This window comes from Chelmon rostratus, chromosome 15, assembly GCF_017976325.1.
Source record: "Chelmon rostratus isolate fCheRos1 chromosome 15, fCheRos1.pri, whole genome shotgun sequence".
Lineage (NCBI taxonomy): Eukaryota > Metazoa > Chordata > Actinopteri > Chaetodontiformes > Chaetodontidae > Chelmon > Chelmon rostratus.
Genome location: NC_055672.1, coordinates 14,073,315 through 14,093,339, shown reverse-complemented (window position 1 = coordinate 14,093,339; position 20,025 = coordinate 14,073,315). Strand labels below are relative to the sequence as shown.

The following is a 20,025-nucleotide window of genomic DNA, read 5'->3' as shown; positions in this document are numbered from 1 at the left end:
GTTGTTTTGTGCACTACAAACATGTGATAACTTTATTTTGAATGTGAATCCACATGAATCAGGAATATTTCTTCACATCGCTTTTACAAACAAGTCTGAATTAACTGCTCTCCACCAGAGAGCCTCTTAACAATTTCAACAGTGTTCAGCTCAGTGTCAGAATAACATATTGGATGTGTTCACAGGAATGCACGTGGCAGCATCATGTTCATGACAACTTTTAAACTATAAAGTGCTGAAACAATTTTTTTTTTTTTTTCAAGTAAACTTTCATTAGGAGCTTGAAAGTTAAGGCATCATTAAAAATTGATATGAATGAAGCTGAACCCAACACCCACAATCCTTCACCCTACAAGAAAGCCTTTACGACAACAACTATAGGTCAGTACTCTCTGCACTAATCATTCAAGCTTTAGGATCACATTGATTGCAGCTAGAAACCCTTTTATTAAACACAGAGAAAGGGTCACCTTCCAAGTTACACATACATTCAAAGCACCATATGACAGCGTCGTGGCCTCCTTGCTACTGGTATCCTGCATTGGTTCGGCGTCTTTTTCTAGCCCGCAGCTCCTCGAAGAACTGATGCACGGCTTCGGCTGTGACCGTCTGATAGAGACAGGGAGGGAGTGGTTCTTGACTGCATAATTTCATATTTTTGTCATGCAAAATGAAACCAAGGTTGCCCATGGGTAAATTAGTAAATTCTAATGGATCAAATACCTAAGGGGTCTTGTTTCGTCTAATTTAAACTATATTATATATTTGCAATCAGACATCCATTTCTCACCTTTCCTTCAGCAACACACTGGTCTAAAAAAGCATTGATTGAAGTTGTCAGCTCATTGAAACCTGAGGGAAGAACAGATGATTAATTAGTCTCAATCGATCGCCTCTCCCATAAATTTCACTTTACGTGATTACATCCTAGGAGGAAAACTGACCCCACACCTTCCTCTCTGCCCTCCCCGTGCTCACCGTAAATGACCTCCAGCTGCTGCACGCGGTCCATCGAGTTTGTCAGCATCATCAGCGGGTGCTGCCCAAACGGCTCAGCCAAGCCTTTGTTCTCGTAGGCCAGAATTGTGTCAGACAGATCCATGAGAAACTGCACCTCGGCAGCCACATAGGCTTTCTGTGCACCGATCCAACACACAGTTAAGAAACATTCATCAAAAAAGAAGCCTAAGTACTTTATTACATGGTCACATGAACCAGTATCACAGAGAGCAGAGCCAAAACCTGCAAAGTGGCTTTCTTGTGAGGAAGCCTATGTTATAATCTGAGAGCTAGTATTTGTGGACTACCTTGCAGCTTGTGCAGGTGCAAAGTTCCGAGCGCCAACCGTAAGGCCAGAACACCGCTCCCTGTCTCAGCTTCTCCAGCCCCTTGACCTCCAGCTCCTTCAGTCTGCACGCCACAGTTCTGGTCGTGGCCTTCGCAAGGCTGCCAGCCATTTCCTCGTGAGTTCGTTTGCAAGGGGAACTCCTGTTTGTTGCTTCCTAAGATACAAATATCAGCATATGATGGGGCGAGTTACTGCATTAAATTGGCAGGAGGAGCAGATGATGATGAATGCCTGGGCTTCAGTAAAACATCTCCGCACGCAGCACTGCAGACACATCCGGGGAAGTCTTGAGGCGACTGACACGATGAGATGATTGGGTGATGAAAATCACCAGTTTACTGTAAGCTGTCCTGTGAAGCCTGGCCAAAGCTGTCTACAGAGCAGGAGAAGCAGTGCCTCATGGGTCATTTCTCCCCTAATTACCCAGAGGAGGGGAAAGCATGGAGTTGGAGCCTGCTCCATAATCTGCTCATTACCCTCCAGCCCCATCTTGTGGCAACAAAACACCCCAGCTGCCACACAGAAAACGTGCAACAGCATACAGGGACAATGCCCAGAGACAAACAGCACAAAAACTGCTAGAAGTGAGTTACTGAGGTACAAACCAAGGTTAATTATATTCTGTGCATTTTACTTATAAATGCAAAACATTCCCAGAACAATTAATATGTTCTACGTCTTTAAATTGATCTGTGGATTTACAGTATGGGTACAACACAGGTTCAATGAATTTTCCTAAAAAAACATATATATTTTTTATTTTCTAAAACAACCATCGGAGCACAGTTTAACAAAAATACAACCAAAACCATGAATTGAAAAGTAGGACGAGAAAAAGCTAAATTTATGCTTCCTCTAATTTCTGTGCTTTTGTGCAGGGCTGGAGGAATATGATAGTGCTGCATTCATGTACAGGAGTTATCATAGTTCCAAGTGTCTGACCTCTAAATGGTAACCGCATCAGCATCTAATTGATAATTATAGCAAAATATAGTGTTATTATTGTCAATGCAAAGCTTTTTTAACCGTCACACAACCAACTCGCCAATCATGGATGCGACACAAGCCAGCACCAGTGCAGATTTGGTGTTGGTAGGTTTTCTTATTCACTTTAACTCTCCACAATATAATTTCACTCCACATGCGGCAAACCCTCCATGCAAACATAGAAACGGAGGCAGAGGGCCCTTGTGAGCACCGTTTCTCACCTCCTGCTTTGCGTGATCAGTGCTGGTGGACGGTTCCTCATCCCTGCTTTGACCGGGCTCAGAGTCCTCTTCCTTTTCTGCTCCCTCCTCGACATTGACTTCTACTTCTTCTGCAAGATGACTGACGCTGATCACAGGTGGGACTACAGGGCAAAGACAAATGGTAAAATGACTGGATTTCACTGTTAAATGTATGCAAAGTTAGACGAGACATACGGTGTGTCTTTGCTGTCTGCGACGTGCAGCTCAAGAAAATGTGTTACCTGCAAAGTGGGCAGCGTACGACCACAGGAAGGGAGCCTTGTTCATGCAGGCCTCACACACCATCTCTTGCAGCTCCTCGGGTTCAGCAACAGCACAGCCCAGGTGCTGTCAAAGACCAACAAAATGGCTACATGAGATGTAGATTTCTAGTAGTGATAAAATGTAAATTAGAGTCAAAGAAGTGCTCAGAAATCCATCAATGACATGTTATATCTTACCCTGCTATGAAACCAATCCTCACACACAACACACTGAATCATCTCATCGTTGGCCTGTTGGGTGATGAAAAAGGTGTTTTGCATAGTGACAGACAAACATAAACAGTAGACTTCATCCAGATAATCTGAATTAAATGAGGGCCCAGACATAAAAATCAAAGGACTACCTGGTCGTCTGTGTCCGGGTACGGCCGGTCACACGTGCAGTAGCAGCCGCTGAAGTTGTGATTGTAGTGATTTCTGACATTTTCCTCATCTTTGGCCTGTGAATACAAGGGATGGAATAACTTCTGCAGACAGAACCGAACAGCAGACAAGCTGAGAGATACCGACTCAGTTAGAAAAAAAGCAGGAGGACTCACAGGAAATAGCTGGCACTTGAATTCCCCAAACTTGCCATTTCCACAGTCACAGCGGAAATTTCTACAGCAGAAAAACAGCAAAATGAGCAAATTATGACAAGACGGTAAAGAAAACTGCAGAGCTGAATTTGAAAAACCTCGAACAAAATACCTTTTGGTGTACAGTTCAAAGATATCATGTCCATCGTGGCATTTATTGGTACAGGCCAGACAAATCCCAGCATGCTCTGCAGCACTGGGAGTGCAGGTGTTGCAGGCAAACACAGCCTGTCTCTTCACATAACCCTGCAGCAATAAACACAGTAGGTATAAATACACTGCAGTACATATATTATTGATGACATGCCCCCTGTGATAAAAGACTATGGCAGTTCTTAATTATTCTATGAACTATCAGGCAAAATTAGAAGGCTATAATAAATGGATTACAATTTCCCCATAGTTTGGCCCCAAGGCACTACAAATCCCTTGGGAGAAATTATAACAACATATAGGGGGGAAAAACGGTACTGGTTGAATTAAACACGCAGTCACATTGGACACACAGTATTACATCCAAAACTGTAGTACTGGGAGAAGGCGACAGCAGGCAGAAGAAAGGCGATGGCTGCACGGACGCGGCGCAGGGAGCTTCTCTTACCCGGGAGTAAGAGCAGTTTTCTGGGTCGCTTCCCGCCAGCACACACAAGGCCTTCACGAGCTCCTCCTCGTCGGCGAGAATATCGTCAACGTCTGCGTCGTCTTTAATGGCTGCCATTCTGATAAAAGAGGCTAAAGAGGACACATAGACAGACACACACACCGGTCTGAGCAGCACAACACTGTTGACAAATACCTGTTCCGGGCGGGAGTTTGGGCCGCGACCACGTGGAGGAAGTGACGCAAGAGAGTGAGCTACTACTTTTCATTTTATTTTATCTATGATTTAGATTCACTTTTTGAATTAATAACTTATATATTTATTTTCGGTATCATTTTCAAATACAGCACCGTTTATAAAAGGTCCTTAAGTTGTATCTAATGGTTATTCATTAATGTTTGATCAGTCATTTAATGAGTTCTAGATTAGAGCCATGAGTTGGTAAACGCTGATATGACATATGGCCACGCCCAGAAAAGGGCTGCAGAGCATCTGAAGCAAAAGCCAACATTTATTAATGATTTAACTAACATTTATAAGGTCATTATTACCAAATGGAAAGGGCGAATACCAGTCAAAGTTTTTTGTTTTGTTGTTTTTAATGATAGCCTAACTGAACTAGAGCACATTTGTCAAATAAGTAGCAATAGCAAAGCTGTTTACTACAACTTCAACCCTATATCAAGGCTGCCTGATCAGAAACTGATGTCCAGAAACAGGCAGCATCATGAAGACAGAAAGAAAAAGTCAAGGGCACATAATCAAATCTGCATCTACATTCATGTTGACTGAATTTATGAATTTATCTATTAATAGACTGCTATAGTGTCCAGTCCTTGTCATGGTGGTATGCAGTTCGCAGGGGACATATTCTAGCACACATTTATTTTTGTGAGTGAATTACAGTAGATATTTGCAATAAGGGATAGTGTTCAACATTGGAATAGGTGAATAATAATAGATAGACTAAACAAATATGTATTACTTAAATAACACAACCAAATCTCTCTGCACTTGTTAATATTATCATATTTGTTCATATTAATTCACTAGCTGGTGCAGGGACAATCACCATCTCTTATCCTTAATGAAAAAAAAACTTTGTTTTGCCAGAGGGGGGCTGCTGTTGCTCTAGTTTTCCAATGGGTGGCGCCACTGTGACATGTGTCTCCGTTAGGGCGCCCGCCGAAAATATGTGCTCGTCGCTGCCGTAAAGACAGTGGACTACTGCACGAGCGTGCTCTCATTATGCAAGCTGCAACCAGCCTATAAATAGAAGACCGGTCAATCATGCAATTTGCGGTTGAATTGTATACAATTTCACAAACCAGTTCACTGATCCACATGTTGTCTTAAACTTGCTTATATCCTCCCCTAAGGAGCGTGACTTGACAGACAGTGAGGCGGTGTTAGAGAGGAACATGCTGAACTTCTCTGACCGCATCCCGGTTGCCTTTAATGGCTGTCGGAAATATTGTCGAACCATCGTGATTAGCCCACAAAGAAGCTGCCGAGACAAATAAATAAAGTAATCTCACATTTATTTTGCGGGCGCCTACAATAATCACGATGAAAATAAAGGTCGCAGTTAAAATCGGGATTGTTAATAAACAACTGTTAATTAAAGTGTTCCTCAAATAACACCATGTTTATAAATTCATATGAAAATCTATGACATGCCAGAACCATATGCTCTCTTCAAGTTCTCTTATCTTCATGCTCTGATCAATCGGACATTTTGTGTTTTTATTTACTTATCTTGAGTAGAAACTATCAGTCCTTCAATCAGTTAGTCAACAAATGCAGTAATAAACTGTCCAGTATTTTTGATAGTCAAGTCTTTTGAGTAATTTTCCAGCAAAAATGTGAAATGTTTTCATTTCATCACCAATTCAGGATTTGCACCTCTATCTGTTTCGTAACATTCAGAAAAAGTAACATATTTGGGCTAAGGACTCTTGACCACACTAAACAAGATATTTCGGAGGCGGTGGTGGCTATTGGTGACATTTCATGAACAACTCGATTAACCGGTTAATCTGCAAGTTAAACGATAATGAAAGCACAACAGCACGTGAAAACAGGAAAGACTGTGATTCGACAGGCGGGAGTGGTATTTTCCGAGGGGCTCATAAAGGCAGCACCAGTCTCCTGGATCCTGGGTGTGTGCAGTCAGTTCAACCTAGAGACTGAGAGAGAAAACACCAGGAACATCTCAACGTGAGTCCAGCTGTGCCTGTCACCTGTCACCTCGTTTCAAAACTTCTTCTCTTTCTCCACCGGACGGACCGAGAATGGGAAACTATCCGAGCTAGTTTCTGAAGAGGTCATACATTCAGGGGGGAAACTGTGCTAAAATTGCCAGGTTAGTTAATGCTAGCTCACCACAGCCTCTCGTTGACGTACTTAATCAGTTGCTTTATCTTTTAGCTAACTATCCGTTTGTAGTCACCGTTGGTAAACTCATTGTATATGTCTAAGTTTTATGAATCTGTTCTGTCATGTAACGTAAGTCAGCCTTGTTAGCAAGCTAGCTTACGTCTCCTAAGTGCATGCCATCGGTTAGCTATGCAGGTTGTCACTACCCAGCTAGCCAGCTAATGGTAGCGATTGAGGTTAGCAAAAGGGGGTCAGTGTGTGTGGTTCGCTGATGCTGGACCACATTCACTGAAATTATACGTCTGGGAGCTAGATGATATGAACCATAAGGGCGTTCAGCTCAACGAGACTGAGCAGTAGAAAGCGCCACTTCTGGCTGTGTTTGAGTAACGTTTCACAAACTGAGTCGTGAACTTGAGTGCTCCCCTCATTGCCCGTCGTTGGCTGCTTACGTTACGCGGTGGTTTCCTGTTTTTCGCCGGTCCAGGTTGAGCCTTCAGTCACACCGTTTACCTCCAGAGACGGAACAGGAGCACAGTGGAGATGCAGACCTTCCTCAAAGGCCGGAGAGTCGGTTACTGGCTCAGCGAGAAGAAGATGAAGAAGCTGAATTTTCAGGCCTTTGCTGATCTGTGCAGGTATGTGGCCATTACACCAATTTAAGGCGTCCAGGTCAACAAACAGAAACAGCTTGACATACTGTACATTAACACAGTAGGCCTCCATCATTAACAATTTATGTCCCAGTGAATTAAGAGGTGTGCTGACACTGCACTTCCTCTTAATGACTCTGACAAATGGGACTGATTTTCATCTCTTCTCCTCGACCCGTGAACAGCCCTTTTTGAAGTTTTCTTTTAAACTTTCTCTTTCATAATTACACACGGCATCGGTGACTTCTGTGCTCATGTCTGTTGGTAAGGCCTGTGGCTGCTCTGCTTGTTTTGCCTCTGCTGTATTGCGAAGACAATTTTTCAGATAGTATGTAGGCATGCCCTAAGGGCAGGTGGAGATAGCAAAAGTCGGCCTGCCATGTCTTGAGTCAGTGCTTGCCGAGACATGGTGCAAGGAGGTAATGTGCAGACAGGACTCTCCGCCTTGCATGCATGTACAACAGGACAAGCAGCTAAACAACAGGTAAAACAGGTGTTCTCATTTACTTCCATCTGAAGCCCGAGTGAGTGGATTGAAAGGGTCCTGTATTTCTGCTGTGTATGTAATTGCTGTACGTATGTTATCTTGTTGTACCTTATCCATGTCCATCCATGTGTGATGTTATATTAGGTGCTATAAAGTAGGCATGGATGTTCTCAGCAGAGATGACTTTAGGAGGCGTGAACTCTCCTTCACTTATTTACAATAGGTGCTATACAGTATACTGGATTGGGAAATGGCTCTAAGGTATGGCAACAGCCTTATCATCCCTCATTGCAACATTGCTTAGCTGCCTGTTCTACATGAGGACAGCAGTTATCCTGAACACGCAAACAGCTGCAGTGACTAACAGTGAGCGAGAATAGAGAAAACATTTTAGAGTTATAATGCACACTGACAGTATACCTGACATACAGCGCCAGGTGTGTTGTCAGTGTGCAGTCAATTGCTTTGAAGCTATTTCACCTTTTTTCAAGAGGCTTGTTGTTTCACAAAGCGACCTGGTTGAGCCAGCGCAGATTACCACTGTAATCCACAAAACATTTTTAATCTCTTCATAAACCTCCTAGTAACCTCCCTCCCTGCATCATGCCTACCCCCTTCTTCCCTTAGAGCTAGACAGAGGGCTGTTTAATATGAAGGACGGAGGGTTGAGTGTTAGGAAGTGGTGTTTGTGACAGAAGATCAAACCACAGTAATAGCTTTTATACAAGACAGTACACTGAAATGAAGAAGAGCCACAAAGTGAATGTGGATCTATGGTATATATGTTCACAGCCAGACTTTTCCTCAATCAGTCACTGAAACGTATCTTCAGGCTCTCCTTTTCCTGACATAGTTCCCCTTATCATATACCATATTAGAAAGCAAAAGTCATCTTCAAGAGGAAGGAAAAGATAGAACTAGGACCATGTTCGTATGTGTAGCTCCCATATTTAGACTTCAACTGTTTTTTTAAGGCATTTTGTCTTTGTAGGAGGAACAATGCATTTTTAAACTGTTGCCACACTTGCTTTTGTGCATTAGTACCATCTTATTACCAAACCTTAAGGCAGAAAGGCAATTGTATTTATTAAGGGATTCCCTTTCCTTTTACTTTACAGATAGATATCTGCAGGTTTTTGGCTTTTCAGGCTGTATTATCATAGAAAAGGTGAATGTTTCACATGAACAGAATGCCACCATCCTACTCTTGTTGTGGCTGACCAGGTTTTCTCGCTCTCATCATATGGCCCGCAGCTGACATTGTGAGTGCCTCAGTGTGGAGTCTGCCCTGTCTCGTGCAGCTGGATTTACGGGATTCCTGCTGGTTAGAGCCACTTGGGTTTTTGTGTTTGTGTCCCACAAGCTTGCACAGCATTTTCCTGACTCACATATACCTGATTAAGAAAAATGTGATGCCCTTGAGAACAGCCAGCCTGAGCATCATTGCATAATATGAAAATATTGTCGCTTCATCCTGTCAAGGCAAGGCCACTGCACCCGAGGACGAAAAGTCTGTCAAGATTACATTGAGCTACACCCACTGTATGCTTTTACCCAAATGATACAATGTACTCCAGTGACGAGAAGACTGTGATTATTTAAAACCTGTTGCGAATGTCACTTTAAAATCTATTAACATGTAGAGAAGGGGTTGTGGATTTTAAGGAACATGCAGAGCAAGGTTTTTGCAGCCCAAACAGGTAATACTGCTCCACCTTTTTAGCATGTCTACTTTGACATACATACAATGTTATCCACAAGAATGCTACACTAAATCATATTGATCCAGAGTGTTTTAAAATAATCACCATAGTTTCTTGTATTGAACATCAGCAAGGTTTTGGTAGGTTTTGGCAAAATTACTTTTTGCTTTATCAAGAAGTCAACACAATCTGAAATACACCCACTTGTAAACTTTGTAATCACATGCTGTCATGCAGGGCAGTTGTCACATATATGGTCGACGTTAATACCAAACTTTAGGGTTAGACTTTATGGATATATGATACTGCGCATGGCTTAATAAAAAAGTTTGTTTTTTAATACACCTCTGTGCATGTGTGTCAAGCCTATTCAGAAGTTCTGACCCTGGCCTGCTTCTCTGGTGGGTCTTCTGCTCCGTCTCATTCATTCTGCAGGCTGTGTAACAATATAGGAGAGCAGACGATCTCCATATCTGAGATGGGACGAAACTAAAGGCCCCATTCACACCACATGAAACACGCCAGCTGCAGTATTAAATATCCACATTGTTGTGAAGCAGTGAATGGCTGCACGGCTGTTACCATGGGGCTGTAACCTCAAAAACAACTGGGCTGGACAGGCTGAAATGGTGGTAGCACTGAACTTGTTTGGTCCCCATCGTAAATTCCCCCAACTACAGTAAAAGATGTTTTGGCCATTCAAGTTGTACTTGTTATTTTCTTCTGAATCTCTTTGGCTAATCTGTGGCATAGAGAGAGACAGGAGAATTGACAATACAGTTCCATCAGAAATACGCCAGTCTTTTTTGTTTGGGTAGTTTTTTGGTCTCTGTGGTTGGGTTAGGACTTAAACAAATCAAACCGGTTTAAACATGTGAGAAAAATCCTTTGATGGATTTCTGGACCAACTCGTCTTTTGAAAGAGTCAACGCCGATTCGGATGTATGCACAAATGATCAGTTGCATCAATACTGCTGTACTGTCAGAGATAAGGAGAAGAGATCTTTCCAGGTTCCTCAAGTGTACAGTTTAGTGGTGCACTATGTTATGATAGTCACCTCCACCAACAGCTCCACTCTTGTAGTGGTCTGCTGGTTGCCAAGCAACCGTTTTTAATCTGAAGACAAGTATATCTGTGCCATCTCTGAAAAGTAGAATATTCTCTAGGTTTTTTTTTTTTTTTTTCAGTCACAATGGCCCTACTTTGCTGTCCTGTTATCAGACAAATTTACTGAATAACTCCGGTTCATTGTTCATTTATTTTTGACATAACAGTAGCTCACGTCTGTTACTGTCCAAAGAGTCAAATTGTTGAAGACCTATCTAAGTTTCTCTTTAATTCTTCTGGAAAGCAACTGTTTTGACATACATTTACATGAGGGAAACTAATTCAAAAACATTTGTCATTCTACAACACAGGGTCGTATACCGAAAAGCTATTTGTAGCCCCTTTATGCTACTCACAAAACAAAACTTGTATTAATGGATGAATAAATGATAAATTATCACTGATAACACTGATGCTCAGTAGATGCGTACCAATGATGGTTTTTAATTACCCGCTGCAGAGCCCTCCTGTCCTGGGCAGTGCACATCCCATGCCAGTTTGTAATGTTTCCAGGATGCTTTCTATTGTACTTTTGTGAAAGTTGACTGTGGAACTTGACTGTGGAACTTGAACTTGTCTTAGGAATTTTGGTGCCAAGTTCTTGTTTAGTTGAATCAGACCTTATTATATTTTGTGACATAAAAGTAAAATAATAAATAGTAATAATAGGTTTTAAGTGTGCTTTCTTATCAATTTCACTATGCAAGTAAAATACATTTGTTGCATCACTTCACTTTGTGTTGGATATCTTCTGCGTTCATTAAAGTCATTTTTTCCGTTGGGTCTTTGAGCTGACATACCTGAGACAGTGTTTACGGACACTGATATCCTCACGAACAGTACCTGACAGACATTCACATAACGTTGTGCATCTTATAGCTTTTAGGGTCTTTCAATACATGGAAATGTCTATTTGTAACTGATCACTTTGGTTTATTTTTTGTTAAATTTGCTTTTGTCTTCTTTTTCAGGAAAAGAGGAATAGAAGTTGTTCAGGTAAGTGGACAACATTTTTTGGCTAATATTTGTTTGTTTTTAGATGGAATTGAGCAGCCATACATTGTTTCAGTTGGGGAATCATACATCCATATATAATACACCAAACCATTTCCAACACATGCTTATTTCAGATTTCTACTGTAAAGTACTTTGTTACCTCCTACATAACTGATGTAGTTGCTTCACATTTTTGTTATTTTCAGTCTGTAAGCATCCTCAGTCGCAGTCTACCAGACCAGCTATGCTCATTGTTTGTCGAATTTCAACACCCGCCCTCAACTCTGTAAATTCTGTGATACGGGAAATCTAATGGCACAGTGGTTAGAAACATTCCAGAGCGTGGTGGTTGCAGAGGCCATCACAGTATCTGACATCACTGAACTACTCCAAGAGAAGTATTTTCTGTACCAAAATAAATGAGAGCAGCTACAGCTCTTTACACATCACTAATTACAGTCACTTAAAGGTATTGTCTGTAATTTGGATGTGTCAAAAGAAATAATGGTGTATCTCTAGTGATTATGTAGCTCAGGTAAAGGACGACTACTGATTTACTGTATGTTCAGTTAAATGGAGGCCCCAGAGAAGTACATGTTGCTGTCCTTAATGGATAGCAGCACACTACACTGAGTGAGTAAACACAGCCCATGCAGCAGCATAGTAACAATTGTTACTAAGTCCTGGGAGCTCAGTGCTGAAAAGTGCTTGTCAGTTAAAGTGCTTTCTGCAGATGAGGAGGAAATCATGCCTTTTCTGCTTTTTCTTTTTTTTACTGCTGTCTCTTGTCTTCTTGGGGGGTGCTTTTTTTCCGTCTTGCTTTGAGGTTATTTCTTTCCTCTCACTGTGCCGACGATATCAGCACACCCAGAAAGAGCCTTGTCCTGGGAATAGTCCCAAAGTAAGCAGGGCTTTGTTTCCCACTGTGCATTCAACCCCTCTTGGGAGACAGCAGATCCTCACAGACCCTTAGCTCGGTGTACCCAGGGATGTGAACAGCCCTCTGGCCTTCACCATTTCTCATTTTCCCGGAGTACCTGTTGTCCACTGACTATTTTCCTCCTACAAATCAGCATAAACTTGCTTTTATTTTTAGCTGGGCTGTCTCTGCCAATTGAGGAAGCTCAGCTTGCTGAGACACCCAGAGGTTTTTTTGAATTCACACCAATGACTCGGCTGCCCGAGATGCACCCAATGCCAGTCAGTGCCTGTAATGTCATGGCCGCATCACAAGTGAAGATAATGGTAGCCATTGTAATGCCTTGGCCTTGTTATTCAAGCCTGTGTACAAAGCTGTCTTCTCCTATTGCACTAGTGAATTCTGAGCTCAGCAAACCTTAGACTTTCCCTTAGGCTCTTATTTTGCAATCAGTGATGCGTTTTCTAATGCTAGATTATGTATTTGAAGCCTTGGTATTTATAGTTATATTTGATCCTGTATTTAGGCCCTGGAACTATTTTAACTTATTCTTCCTATTCTAAGGCCAGTCTTACTGACGAGAAGTTTCTACATTTAGACAATAAAGTATGTGAATGAATGAATCCTAATGAAGAAGAGTCATGTTTTATTAGAGACAGAGATAACAAGCATGATGGGGAGAGACAGTAGTAAAGAGAAGTGGGGGTATATTGCACAGACAACATCTAACACTTAGAATAGCTTCATGAATGTTGAAATGAAGTGAAAATTGTGTTGCATTTCAGATGAAGTGTTTAGCTTGAGTGTTGTTTATGCTTTATTAATATGGGTTTCTAAAGTTGTTCGGGTGTGTGGGAGTGTTGATGTTATGTGGATATCAAGTCTGTTTAACCTTCTCTAGAAGGTTGGAGAAGAACATCGCTCTAAATGTATCTATTGCAGCCAGTTTAATCACCTAACCTTGTCCCTGTGGTCTGACAGACTAGCTGATCCTGATGATAACAACTCAACCTTCAATATCCAAGGATAAATTAATCCTAGGCTTTTTCTATCCGAATAAACCAATATTTAATGTTGTTTACAGCCTTATTACAAGCAAATTCACATAATTGTTTTGTTTCAAAACTGCAGATTCGTTGAAATGATGGCAACATACCAGAGCCAAAACAATTGGTTGATATCTGGAAAATTAATCTGCGACAGTTTTGATCGTCAGTTGTTTTTTTTCCCTGTTTTTAGCCTCTCAAATGTTAGCATTTGCTGCTTTACTTTGTCCAATGTGATACTAAATTCAATATCTGTGGGTTTCAGTTGAAAGTGACTGGCAATCTGAAGGTGTCACCTTGGGTTTTTTGAGACATTGTGTTGGGCATTTTTCACTGGTTTCCCTTTTATTTTAAGACCAAATGATTAATTGATCAGTCAAGAAAATAATCAGCAGATTAATCGATAATTGAAAGAATTGTCAGTTGCAGCATTTCACTGCATTTCTCATTGCACTCCCACCTAGTGATATATGCTATTTGCCACGAGGCGCTGGATCCTCCAGAGGACTAGCAGTGGTTATGACGTCACCCTGTGTGAACAGATCTTTGCTAAATCTGGCAGCCCTAGGGAGTTTATTTTATATTTCCATTTCTAGTGTGGGAAAACCGTTTACATGTATGCCCATCTGGACTGACAGAACTGAAAAAGAACATAGGGTTCATTTGTTAGCTCCTTTAGCCTCTAGCATCTATCCACTCTAGCTCTTTTTTTAAGTAACCCATTATCACGCTCACCTTGTCTCTGCTTTACACCCTTCCATTCTTCCTCTCCCTCCTCCGAAGCGATTTTTGCACCAGCTCATCAATACTGACCCCTTAGCCCTGAGCTCATGAAAGCCATCCTCCCGGTGCTCCGTACATTAGCCTGTGTGTATCACACAGCTGATGAGATTAACTCCCCAGGATCGGCCTTGAAGAAGCCAATATTCACTCTCACAGAGAGAGGGAGAGCCCATCACAGCAAATAGCCATCGTTTGAGTGGGCTACCCAGGAAAAGTTATTGAGTTACCGTTTTTATTATATCTTAAGTGCCGAAGAATTTAATGTTGATTTCCGGCATGCTACAGTATTTCACCTGCATGTTGAATTTGTGGAGGATGACAAACAAATGATGGTCTTCAGACGGTATTAATTGGTCCTCCAGTGTACCATAATCCATAGAAAGATGATTGGTGGGCATCATTTTTATATTGTATGGTGACATTAGCAAAGATGAGAGAATTAGAAATTTGCAGAAAGTTTCACCACTTAGAAGTCACTACAACAAAGCCAAAATGCTTCTTTTTCTGAACGTCATTTTTGCACTTCCTTTTATTAGTTTGACAAATTTCCAGTAAGACCGACACAATTTTCAAGTGCTCTGAAAAGTGTTTGGACGGTTGTTGTTTAAGGAGTCTCGGGATCAGGGTGGAGATGATGACGAATGAGACTCATCAGCTCAACCAACTCCACAGTGATTCCTTTATCTCCTTAAATATCCTTAGCCATTCTTAGTAGAGTTGGTAGAGGTATGAAATCGCTTTCCTTCTAAAGTAGATCTTTTTCATCCCCCATGATATATCCACATGCCTGCTGAGTCACTTTAGTCACACACATTTATTAACAACAAAGTATGTATTAATTGATAAAAGCTCAAAGGCAGTTACTTCCCAAGTTTCCATTGCAGGACATAGTCAGCAGAGAGGCCTCCAGGGATGCTGCGGAGGCACCATTAGCCTAATGAGCTCCCACTCTGACACTCCATAGGGTTTTTGGCTGTAGATTCAGAACCTTAATGTTGATCCTGCCTCATGTCTAGTCTTGTACTTCATGCGAGGTGTGGCTGACAGCCATAGTTTGTCTCGGACACACGTTTCTCTTACACTAGGGTGTCAACTGACTCACAGCATACAAAATAAATCATTCATCATGTCTGTCTGCACTCTGCACACAGTCTCTCTCTGGGCTAGCCCGACAACAAAGCGAAAGCCAAGTGAGATTAGATCTAACTGACGGCAACGAGAAAGAGACATCTAAAGGATGAAGCAGCTCTATGGTCAAACCTGCCTCAAACAATTGTACATACGGTTTATGTTCACAATACTTGTACACAACTATGTTGAATACATACATAGTATACATAATGAAGTATTATTATGAGCTCTGTCCCTGCGGTTTGGTGTAAATCACTGTTCTTAGACCTCCCTGGGGTATAGCTTGGGCCCTTTGTGGAGCTACATCAAAGCTGAAAATATATTGGCCCAAACCCTCCCTCTGCCTCCAGCATCCAGCATGTTTTCTGTGCTGTCCATCACTACCATGGCCCACTGCTAGCACTCAGTCCCAGAGGGACTTGCAAAGACGTCAGCTGACATTTCTGCTTTTAGCATTTAGCAGGACATCAGTGACTTTACTGCTGGGTTTTTGGATGAGCTCTAAAGCGGGGTCATTCTGTCTACGCACAGGGAGAGGAGAGCCTCATCCTCCGCGATGTGTCTTTGCCAGTGGGTGTTGACCCCCACGATGTAGAGTCCTGTTTTTGTGGAGGGGCCAGGCTGTGGATGGGCCCTCTGTGTTGTGTAAGCAAGAGATTAAAAGTCCTGCCGTAGTGGAGTACGGACAAATTCCCTTCCACCCAGCCCTGTCACACCGACACTGCACCGACACACTAGCGAGACAGAAAACGAGAGTGACCGCTTCAGTTTTTACCGACCTTCTGTACCTCACGCCACTGCTGAGCCCTGTCACCACTGCAGCTCATAGCAGCTACTGCTATAGACCCAGTAGTAGTTTACCCACAGGTGATAACATGAGTGTTGACTGACCAACACTGTGCAATTAATGTCATGGCAGCATGTTTGTGTTTTATGCATCTGCCATATGCTCACACCTCTGTGTCTACCACACCATTCCTGATAAACCAGCTGGACTGCTGCGACGCTGAGTCACCAAACCTCTGCAATTTGTTTTTAAGCACAGGCCTTACTTTTCTAGTATATGTAATGATACTGGTTGATTCTGGCAAAATACTGTGAATGTTTCACTGTAGTGTTGCATATCCCCTTACTGAAACTGGTTTTAGAGTATCTGATTTCATTAGTGAATCATAAGATAAGCTTTATTGATCTCCACAATGGGACAATGTTGTGTTTAAATACTTTATCATCCACTGTCCTCTACAATTGCTTAAAACATTTTGAGAGAGATTTTCTACTTGTCGGACTTTTAGGGGTAGCTTTGCTTGGAGTGAGCAGCTGATGTAAATCTGACATTTTGCCATACTGTTTATACCATGGTATTTATCTGTTCAACATTTCTGTTATATTGAGGTTTTGGCCAAATTACAAATCAATGACCAGGGTTTTATGGTAGAATTGGATTTTATTAGATTTTTGCAATAGCATGGTTGAATATATTTATTTTGTTGGATTAGCCAAAAACAGATTTTTATTGATTTTCCGCATTATAAAATTCCAGATAATGTACCCCATCCCAACATTTATCAATATCATATACCAGTATATCAATTACATATACTACAGAGGATTTAATCTACATAGCCCCACCTAACCTCAGCCCTCCCTTAGCCACATTAGTACATGAAAATGTCTCTATTAGCAGCAAACCTGCTGGAGTGGTTGGACACTTTCAGCTTCATTGCCCTGTGTACATGATTTCAGCTGGTGTGGTGTATTGCTTTTGAGCTGACGGGCGTGTTTCTACAGGTAGGAGGAATGGTGTTTGCAACAGCATGAGATCCAACAGCATTACGATGGGTGGAGAAAGACATGCCGCGTTGATGTGGCATAATGAGCTCTTAGGAGAGTACAGCTTGACTTGAACACTACAGGGTGTGTTGGCATTTCTTTGCATGTTGTCAGACTGTACACAGACTGTTTTTGTGTGGAATAGCTTGTGCCTGCTCAACATAGAAAAGTCAATACACTATGTCAAACTCTGATGAGAACATTGAACATAGCCCTGTCAGCTCAAGGTCTTACCTCAGATATTTTGTTCTTCGTGATGGCTCCAGTGAAAGAACACAGTATCTAAATCATCTGATATTTAACAGATTTACTACTCTGTGCAGTTGACTTTTCAGGCAAGGACCAAGGGTACGCTAATTAGTCATCTATCCATCACACCCCTCACAATCATTAACCAGGCATTGTTGGCTTTGACTGCGGCCAACCCTAAACCAACTGAAACTCTGTACAGTTTTACAGTTCTTGCATTGATCCACACCAGTGTGGCTAAGGTGTATTCACTCTCGGTTTACGTGCTGTCTGGACAGCATAAAGGACAGAGTGGTGCTACCCAGCTTTGGTTTATTTGCACAGGTGTTCCTGAATTATCTTTTGTCTGTAATAATCAGGTGATCTGTATTTGCCGATTCGCTAATGAGTTAGCATATAACTGCGTTATGCAACAGCAGCCCTGCAACCAGTTGAAAAACAAGCAGTCACGACTCCAGGCACCCTTGCGTCCCCCACCGTTGAAAGTTGTCTCTCGCACACAAACCTAACTCAACTCCTTTGTCGCAACAAACTGGACACATTCACGCGGAATACAGACCTTTTGTGAATTGGACTTATCATATTCATCCACAGACGACTCAGCATTCATTGCTAAAGCCAAACATTTCTCCTCTAGCTCTTGTCATGTTGCTGCATTTGCTCTTTTGTGTATGTGTGTGTGTCATATCTTTCAATTTGATTTTTTAGATCTTGGGAATGAGGACATTTTTGGAAAGTGATTTTAGCCAGTCCGCACTTTCAGACAGACCCTCAAAGAGCTTTTTAATGTTAAGACTTGTTTAAAGGGCTAGGTTACAATAAGGTTTAGGTTAGGGTAAGAGTTGGGATATGCATCTAGTTGTGATGGTTACGGCCATGGTAAGAGGCTAGGGAATGCGTTATATCCATGAGTGTCCTCACAGGGATAGAAGTACAGACGTGTTTGTGTGTGTGTGTGCAAGCACTGACCCACATAAGTCTTATCACACTTGGAGAGCAGCTTTGACTACTTGTGAACTACTTGGCCAGTGCAGTCGCTCTTTCGGCTGCAGTAAACTTCAAACGAATGCTAATTTGGCGTTTTCTCAGAGTCTGTCGAATGTGCTCAGCGAGACTAGAGGTCTGGCCAGAGGGAAAAAATGTGTAACTCATCGTAGTCAAGTAGATGATGCCAGAAATAAATCCTGATGGTGTAATTGAAAACAAATATAACAAACTCTGTTTGTAGCAAAGTTGCAGCTATAAATAAAAAGAGGGAGTAGATGATTTAGAATCAGCCCTGTTGTTTAATGAAAAAATGGATGTTTGCTTCCTAGAGCAGAACTATAAGGTGGTTTGGAGAGATTACTCTTTTCTATTGGGAGATTGGGAGTATAAATGAGGAGGGCAATGGCAGATTGATGATATCCCAAAATGAGTGGTCCTTTTCGGAAAAAATGCTCTCCCATCCATCGTTTTCAAAAGGCAATCCGAGACACAGAAAAATTAACTTGGAGTGATTTGTTAAAGTACATAATTCTACAACTTACTGTATGCATTGTAAATGTTTTTCTACGTTGATGACGCTGGTTACTTTGTATAACAAAGCCATTGAAGCAAGGGTTTCTGTCTGATACATATGATATTTTTAGTATGTCCTAGACTTCAGTATCGTTACTGCTACTGCCTCCTATCTAAGCTGCAGGTCAGTGCAAAGGTGCATGTACAATAAAATGTACAATAATGTACTATAATGAAACAGGTTGCGTCATATGATAAACCTACCTCTTTCATTCTTTTCAGCAAGCAAATTAGATAATCTTGGTGTGACGAATCTATGACTTACTTATCTAGAATCTATACTACTGACTGACTTACTGTCAGAGTCCAGGCAGCAGTTCTTTGGGGGCAGTAAAGGAGACCATTGGGAAAATTTGGTATGTTCTGACTAGAGGCCTGAACAAACTAATGTAGTATACAGTTATTATTTATTATTAACATTTTTATTTAACATTTACACCTTTTTTACTACGATGTATCATTGCAGTTTTATAAATGCACAAAGTAAGAAAAGGCAATGCTTTGCAGTGAGGAGACAGTGCTGTTATGAAATTAAGAAAACATAGCTTTTCATGTATGATTGCTGAAGTAAACCATTTCTAAATATGATAAATGAATACCTCAGTGTTGCCCTTTTAGCAACACAACCCTTGACCCATGGTTGTCTTTCTCTCCTTAGCTGGACCTCAGCCAGCCTCTGGAGGAGCAGGGTCCACTGGACGTCATCATCCACAAACTGACTGACCTCATCCTGGAGGCTGACCAGAATGATTCACAGGCTGTGCTGCTGGTGCAGAGAGTACAGGTTTGCATCTCTGTCTTCCCCCGTTTGTCCTCAGGATTCATATGTGATATGAGGAATACAAGTAGAGAGGTCTGGAAAAGTAGAGCATATTAAATTAATAATTTTTCACATCTTGAAAACCTTTAAAAAATATTATTCTTGACCTTGGAAACAGTATGTGTGACAAAATAATCTCAACTCAATGGTCAATTTACTCGCTTTTTAGAGCTTTCTATTGTATCTCACATCTTTCAGCAGGCATGATATGGAACATTGGCTGTGCTCTTCAGACACAGTTTCCAAAGCTCTGGATAGTCTTGTCTGCAGCACAGCAGCACTGCTTCAGGCAATAAACATTTCTGGATGACAGAATCT

The 20,025-nt window shown here is 41.6% G+C and overlaps 2 protein-coding genes across 3 annotated transcripts in view; one reads left to right on the top strand and one right to left on the bottom strand.

Annotated features, from left to right (window-relative positions):
• Position 1: 1 nt before the first annotated feature.
• LOC121618367 (putative E3 ubiquitin-protein ligase UBR7) lies at positions 2-4,224 on the bottom strand. The gene is made up of 11 exons (XM_041953836.1): positions 4,041-4,224; positions 3,552-3,685; positions 3,401-3,461; positions 3,206-3,301; positions 3,039-3,092; positions 2,820-2,925; positions 2,557-2,699; positions 1,308-1,502; positions 979-1,135; positions 791-852; positions 2-609 (listed from the first exon to the last, which is right to left on the bottom strand). The coding sequence occupies exons 1-11, from the start codon at positions 4,155-4,157 to the stop codon at positions 526-528; spliced, it is 1,209 nt and encodes a 402-aa protein (XP_041809770.1). The 5' UTR covers positions 4,158-4,224; the 3' UTR covers positions 2-525.
• A 1,937-nt stretch (positions 4,225-6,161) lies between these two features.
• Positions 6,162-20,025, top strand: part of itpk1b (inositol-tetrakisphosphate 1-kinase b) — a 29,325-nt gene continuing 15,461 nt past the window's right edge. Inside the window, exons 1-4 of one of the 2 annotated variants that reach the window (XM_041953924.1) lie at positions 6,162-6,260; positions 6,907-7,057; positions 11,342-11,366; positions 19,546-19,671. In XM_041953924.1, coding sequence (XP_041809858.1) covers positions 6,963-7,057; positions 11,342-11,366; positions 19,546-19,671 — 246 coding nt within the window. In that variant the 5' untranslated portion in view covers positions 6,162-6,260; positions 6,907-6,962. Of the gene's footprint in view, positions 6,406-6,906; positions 7,058-11,341; positions 11,367-19,545; positions 19,672-20,025 lie in introns of both variants that reach the window. The other variant, XM_041953923.1, reaches the window with a different exon arrangement.